The sequence below is a fragment of the Sander vitreus genome, chromosome 21, assembly GCF_031162955.1.
Source record: "Sander vitreus isolate 19-12246 chromosome 21, sanVit1, whole genome shotgun sequence".
Classification (NCBI taxonomy): Eukaryota; Metazoa; Chordata; class Actinopteri; order Perciformes; family Percidae; genus Sander; species Sander vitreus.
This window is the reverse complement of record NC_135875.1, coordinates 3277426-3284415: the sequence shown is the minus strand read 5'-3', so window position 1 is coordinate 3284415 and position 6990 is coordinate 3277426. Positions and strand designations below refer to the sequence as shown.

At 43.7% G+C, this 6990-nt stretch overlaps 1 protein-coding gene across 2 annotated transcripts in view; it reads right to left on the bottom strand.

Annotated features, from left to right (window-relative positions):
• Positions 1 to 374: 374 nt before the first annotated feature.
• The window catches only part of hid1b (HID1 domain containing b), a 29595-nt gene continuing 22979 nt past the window's right edge, over positions 375 to 6990 (bottom strand). The window contains exons 14-19 of one of the 2 annotated variants that reach the window (XM_078279736.1): positions 5836 to 6054; positions 5392 to 5567; positions 5213 to 5299; positions 3374 to 3465; positions 1749 to 1907; positions 375 to 602 (exon numbers count right to left, since the gene is read on the bottom strand). In XM_078279736.1, the coding sequence (XP_078135862.1) occupies positions 539 to 602; positions 1749 to 1907; positions 3374 to 3465; positions 5213 to 5299; positions 5392 to 5567; positions 5836 to 6054 (797 nt within the window). In that variant the 3' untranslated portion in view covers positions 375 to 538. The remainder of the gene's footprint in view (positions 603 to 1748; positions 1908 to 3373; positions 3466 to 5212; positions 5300 to 5391; positions 5568 to 5835; positions 6055 to 6990) is intronic. The other variant, XM_078279737.1, reaches the window with a different exon arrangement.

Genomic DNA, 6990 nt, shown 5'->3' with positions numbered 1-6990 from the left:
CCGAACCCGACCATCATTTCTAAATATCTGTCCGAACCCTGGCCCGTCGGGTACCGTTGGGCTCGGGTCGGGTATCCATGCCTTAGACCTCACCCAGTAAGAGCGTGCGCCCCATGTAGGCTGAGTCCTTTGCAGCGGCCCGGGTTTGAATCCGACCTGCAGCCCTTGGCTGCGTGTCACCCCCTCTCTCTTCCACCTTTTCGGTCTATCCACTGTCACTACAAAATGGGACTAATGGGAACAAAAGGGGGAAAAAAAAGCCCCAACAAATAATCTTAAAAACAAACAAAAAACAAATGGTTCCCCCAGTTTTTGTGTGGAAGAAATTTACTGGAACTTAAAGTGAATAAATGAATGTTCAATAAACGTCACACTTCATGATTAAGTCAAATTTAATGACCATTTGGCATTGCTTGTTAAACAGATAGTATGGGATACACAGTAACTGATGTTATGACACATCATGTCAAGGCCGATCCCGTTGTTGGCGAGTGTGTGATGAGAGAACGAAGTCAACTGGACGCCTTCAACAGCCACTCTAAACCCTCTGGATCTCAAAGAGCCGTATGTCCGTGTCGTACCAGATTGGAGGATCCACGTTGCTACGGCAACAAAAAGTCAAAACAAGTCTTTGTTTTAAACTCGAGGCGTGGCGGCCAAAAGCTTACGTAACACTTGTGTGGACAGTTTGAAATGAATGTTTGTTCAGACCAAAGATTTGTGTCGCAAGTTGAAACTTGCGACATGCCGGTCTGCGACCTTATGAAACCTGCGAGACGGTCTATTATCTCCATAGCAATAGGGTTGGGTACCTACCCATCTGAACCAATACCAGTACCGATACCGGAACATGAAATTCGGTTCCCGGTACCCAATGGTACTTTTTTCGGTACTTTCCCTCTGTAATTACAAAAAAATTATTTCAGTTGTAAAAATTAATCCAAACCTATTTATCCCATTTACTGAGAACATTATGTTAATTATTTAGAATATTTTACACTGACAGAAATTAAATAAAAATAAAACCCCTCCCTCTCTCCTCCCAAACCCGTCCCTACAACCTATTAAATTGAATAATTATTCAACTTTTATTCTTGTATTTGTATATTATTATTTTTTAGCCCGTTTTATTTTCCTCATGACTGTTTTTAACTGCTCTTTAATGTTTCATGTAAAGCACTTTGAGTTTCCTTGTTGCTGAAAGCTGCTGTAGAAATAAAGCTGCCTTGCCTTACAACCTCAGCCTGTCAGTCAGTCCCCAGGGCAGAAACCACTGTTGTGCCTGCTTGTCTCACAGAAGTGTGACGTCAACAGCACCGCGACTGCTTTCAGCTCGCCAATTGTTCTATCGCCGCTCGCACTCTTCAGTCGCTCTCTAGCTCGCTTGACCGCATTACAGCGGGCGCTCCTCGAGCCTCCGTCTCGATCTCTGCCATTCCCACCAGATGACAATTTGTTACATAAAAATAAAATGGATTATGGATCATTTTACTTCTATAGTTTGTAGCTGACTTCTCTGTTGGTTGTTGAAACAGGAGACGTCTCTCACGTTCTTAAACCAGCTGGTTTGAGTCGAGCTGAGGCGGGCCAGTTCACACCGCTGAAACGTTTTCCCCGCGACGTTCTGAAACGGTTTCGTCTCGTCACGAATCTTTGGTCTGAACTGGGCTTTACGGGTTAATCTATCGGAAAATAAAAAAGGGGGAAATAATCCGGTTACATTCAGGCTCATACTCAAGTTTGTTTACCGTAAGTAGATGACTCCCCACATGTAGGTGCGGAACCACATGGCCGTGCCAGCGTTGGCCTGGTACTTCCTGATGAGGATGGGATGAGGGACGGGCAGCAGGCCGACCAGCGTGCCGTGCTGGAGGAACTTCAGGATTTCGGACTCGTCTGTCAAACCCCTGAGGACGACACCGACAACACTCAAACTCATCTGCGTGATTAAAGCTTCTATATTAACCAAATGATTGTATGACAGGCATCACTTATAGTGATGATTGTGCAGCCGAGCTGTACAGAGCTTTTTTTTTTTTTCAGCACCTTTTTTAAGCTCATTATTTTGGTTTTTGCAGCCCACAATTATAGACTGTGTAAAATAAGTTTCTTTTGGAACCTCGAGTTTGCCATCTTGTTTTGTTGGAGCCAGAAGTGACCATATTTGGGCCAGAGGGTGGAGCTGGAGAAGAGCGAGGGGTGGGTCAGACTGAGAACTAGAGGACAGCGCTGTGGTATCGAAAAAATGTCAATCCCAAGGACCAAAATGAACATCATGCTGTATTGAAGAAGACTTGAAAGTAGCGATTGAGACCATGACTGACACACACACACACACACACACACACACACACACACTTACTGAGGTAATACATCAAGGGAGAAGTGGGCTCATTTTCTCACAGACTTCTCTACAATTGGACCTATTTTTGCAACCAGTAGAGCTGCCCCCTGCTGGCCGGTAGAAAGCGTACAGGTAAGGTTTAAGGTACTTCAACATTGCTTCACTTTTCAGACCCAGATGTTGCCGCTTGCCCACGCCAAACAAAGTGAGACAAAGTTAGCGACTAGATTGTGAAGAAGGTGGAACATTTAGCAGCTAAAGAGATGGATATCTTTCTCAGGAGTTGATAGTGCCCCAAACAGAGCCAAAAGAGAGGCAATATTGTACACAAAGATGACTCCTGGTGAATGCTCAAGTTGCTCTGGGTCTGCTTGACGTGTAAATAGGCAACTGGTTGCTAATACATTCACCATAACAACTTTATAATATACTGTATGTCAGAACTGTGTGTGACGTTCAGCTTGTTGTGGAGTTCTGCCCCCAAGTGGCCAAAAGTAGGTAAGTAAAGTTTATTTATATAGCACTTATCACAGACCGTCCCAAAGTGCTTCACAGGCAAAATAAATTGAGTAGAAGTGCTGCTTTAGAGTAACACTCTTCATCTTTTTCATCTATTCTCTCTTACAGACAAAACAATTAAGCGAATACTGAAGAGAATAATCAAAAGATGAATCAATAATGTAGTTTGTTGCCGCCATATCAATAAAACAACAGAAGTTTTTATAGTTCCAATCCAAAACACCCAGTTTCCTGGGAAAATCTAGATCCATTTTATATTCCCAGCAGCAGCAAATGCAGTTTCATTTGAATATAAACAGAATAATAATATATTAGTATGTTAGTATTTGCAGCAAGAGCCAACACGACGGAACAGGCAAAGCAGAGAGTGCCATCTTCATCAAACACTAAATGCAAGAAACAGTCGAGAGGAAACTGTAATCTTTGGAGTATACAGCACCACCAACCACCTAATAAAGGAGTCATATAAGCAATTTGCTTCCCGAGATTAAAAGTTGGATGATTTCTTACTTGTCGATGCAGATCTTCTCCACCTGAGGGACCAGAACTTGTAACAGTCTCATGATGGTCTGCAGAGGGAGTTTCACCTTCCATGACGACACCTGAGACACACCAGCAAGTATTCAGATCCTTTACTTCAGTAAAAGAACTAATATCACACTGTAAAAATGTAACTTAGTGCTCCTATTATGCTCATTTTCAGGTTTATAATTGTATTTAGAGGTTGTATCAGAATAGGTTTACATGGTTTCATTTTCAAAAAACACCATCTTTTTGTTGTACTGCACATTGCTGCAGCTCCTCTTTTCACCCTGTGTGTTGAGCTCTCTGTTTTAGCTACAAAGTGGGACATCTCACTTCTGTTCCATCTTTGTTGGGAGTCGCACATGTGCAGTACCTAGGTAAGGACTACTAGCCAGTCAGAAGCAGAGTATGAGGGCGTGCCCTGACAGTAGCTAGGTAAGGACTACTAGCCAGTCAGAAGCAGAGTATGAGGGCGTGCCCTGACAGTAGCTAGGTAAGGACTACTAGCCAGTCAGAAGCAGAGTATGAGGGCGTGCCCTGACAGTACCTAGGTAAGGACTACTAGCCAGTCAGAAGCAGAGTATGAGGGCGTGCCCTGACAGTACCTAGGTAAGGACTACTAGCCAGTCAGAAGCAGAGTATGAGGGCGTGCCCTGACAGTACCTAGGTAAGGACTACTAGCCAGTCAGAAGCAGAGTATGAGGGCGTGCCCTGACAGTACCTAGGTAAGGACTACTAGCCAGTCAGAAGCAGAGTATGAGGGCGTGCCCTGACAGTACCTAGGTAAGGACTAATAGCCAGTCAGAAGCAGAGTATGAGGGCGTGCCCTGACAGTACCTAGGTAAGGACTACTAGCCAGTCAGAAGCAGAGTATGAGGGCGTGCCATGCTAGCAGCTAGGCGAGCATTATAACGTGTGTTCCAAAGTGACCACGTTTGTCTCTGAAGTAAAGGCTGGACTACAATAGAGCTGTTTGGAGCAGTTTGTGAACAGTGTTTTCTGTTGGAGATGGTAAGTCCCTTTGGGGTGGACTTTGGGCTTTTTCACTTTGTTAACCTATAACATGCACAAAAAAAGATATATAACACAATAAAGGAAAGGGAAAAGCCAAAAAGCATAATATGAGCACTTCAAGTAAAAGTATGTAAGTATCATCAGGAAAATGTACTTAAAGTATTAAAAGTAAAAGTACTCAATGCAGAAAAATGCTCCCATTGTAGAAAGTGTAAAGGATCCAAACAGTTGTGTGTTTAATGGTCTGATCATCTCAGCTGGACTTGTAGCCGTTATATTGTTGGCTAGTTTACTTTAGAATTAAACAGTGTATTTCAGAAAAGGTTTTATTGCCACAGTAAGTACACTTATGTGGAATTTGCCTTGGTGAAAGGTGCATACATAAACAAACAAACATATTAAACATGAATATGAAATAAACAATAAATACAGATATATCCAAATAACTGTTGCATAAGAAAAAAAGAGGCTAAATGGGTTGGGTGCAGAATTTGCAAAGAATTAAATAATAGAATAAAGAGTTTATAAACTACATGTCTTTGTGCAAAAATCGTAATGTGTAAAGTAACTATAGTAACTAAAGCTGTCAGATGAATGTAGTTGAGTAAATAGTACAATATTTCTCTCTGAAATGTAGCAGAGTAGAAGTAGAAAGTGGCATGAAAAAAAAAAAAAGTAAAGTACCTCAACATTTGTACTTAAGTACAGTACTGGAGTAAATGTACTTAGATACATTCCACCGCTGCATACAGCGTGATGGAGGACCGAGCGAGAGATGGAAGGTTAAAAGCAGTAACAACGTCCACTAACCCAGTCTGTACTAGCGCTCCAGGATGCCGCTGAGGACGACACACTTGACAGCCGCCTCCTCGCCGCCTCCGACTCTGTGCGGGAGATCTGACGACAGGATGAAAGCACGAGAGTCGCTTTAACTGCACACAGAACAGATAAAAGACTGAATCCAGAGTGACGTGAAGCCTGGCGTATACCTCCGGGTCTCTCTCCGAGTTGGACTCTGTGTCGCTGGCTCCGGCTCCGGCTGCGGGACTGTTGTCAGCAGACGTCTGCGGAGAGTCGGAATGAGGCACGGCAACCATGGTGCCGTCCACGCTCACCTGGGTCTTCTCCGTTATCTTATCGATTCCTAGAGGACGCAAGAGAAAAACTGGAATAAAAAGGTTTTTGTTGAGTTTTTGTTGCTTCTTGTGCCTTCGTGGAGGATTCACAACAGTGACAATAGATTTCAACGGCGAGCCAGACTCAAAAAAACATCTGTTTGAAACTTCTTATCTACAGAGATAAGTACATTTCTTCCATGCCACACTATTTTCTCCTTTTCTCATAAAGTCTTTTTCCAAACGATGGTTCTGTCCTATTATCGGGGCCGTCTTTTATTCTGGTTAATACGGTACAGTAGTTATGTATCTTCCTACCTGGAGAGGCCTCTAAGCTGGCTTTGAGCGTGCCAGGCTCAGCAGGTACAGCAGATCTGGACGCCTCCGTGGAAACTGTCTCCGTAGAGATGCTCCTGGAAATCCCAGGCTTCTTCTTCTGCAGCGCCCTCTGAATAGACGCCGTGTCGGACGGCAGGTTGGCCAACTGGTGGAAAACGTTGCGCTTTCGGATGATGGCGTACACGAGGTTGAAGTTGCCTGTCAGCGAGATTTAACTTGTTGGAGGTTGGTGCCATAATGGAGTTTAGGCATAGACAGTAAAAGAAATGGACAATGTGACCCCGTTGTTTTCCACGGAGACCAGTGAAGTCTATTCAAAGCACTTTTCCGCAGCTGCAAACTGAGCTTGACGATGTAGATGTGACGTGAGCAACCTGTCTGAAAATCTTCTGGTAGCTGTGCCAAGAGAAATCTCAATCTAGCAGAGACGGAGAGCGTAGGTATATGTAAGGAGATAACATGGGCACAGGCTAATTATTGATCACTAAAATGATAGTTAACATTAGTAATTACACTTAAACAGCTAATGGAAGTCCAAACTGCCTGAGAGCTTCTCCTGTACTATACGGTAATTCCTCTACTATGAGACAGTAAGTCCCGTGGTTATGACACAATCGTTAGCCTATTTTTACAAAAACGTCTGCTACGGAGCCATAACGTGAGACACAAGGTAATGGAGCCTTTTATACATTGTCGTGTTTCTTTAGAAATAAACAATGGACAAATAGAGTCTTTAAATGCTTCAGATGTAAAGGTATTCGCTGTCAAAGTGACGTCAAAATGAATGGCAGTCAATGGAATGCTAACGGGAGGTGATGGCATGTTAGCATCAAAATGGCTCCATGGGAGGTACGCTTTGTGGAGGCTGGCTTACTCCCTTGAGTTTAGGTTGCTTTCACACCTGCCTCGTTTGGTCACACTGGAGCGTTTGGTCGGCTAGCCCGGTGGGTTTGTGGCGGTGTGAAACTTTCGAACGTTGTGAAACATTCGAACTCTGGTGCGGATCAAACAAACCAACTCTGGTCCGCTTAAAAACTGGGGTCTCGGTTCCCTTCCAAGTGATCTAGAGTTCGGTTCACCCAATCCGACCCAAACACAAGAAGTGAACCAAAAACGGAGCATTCACTAGCCGAC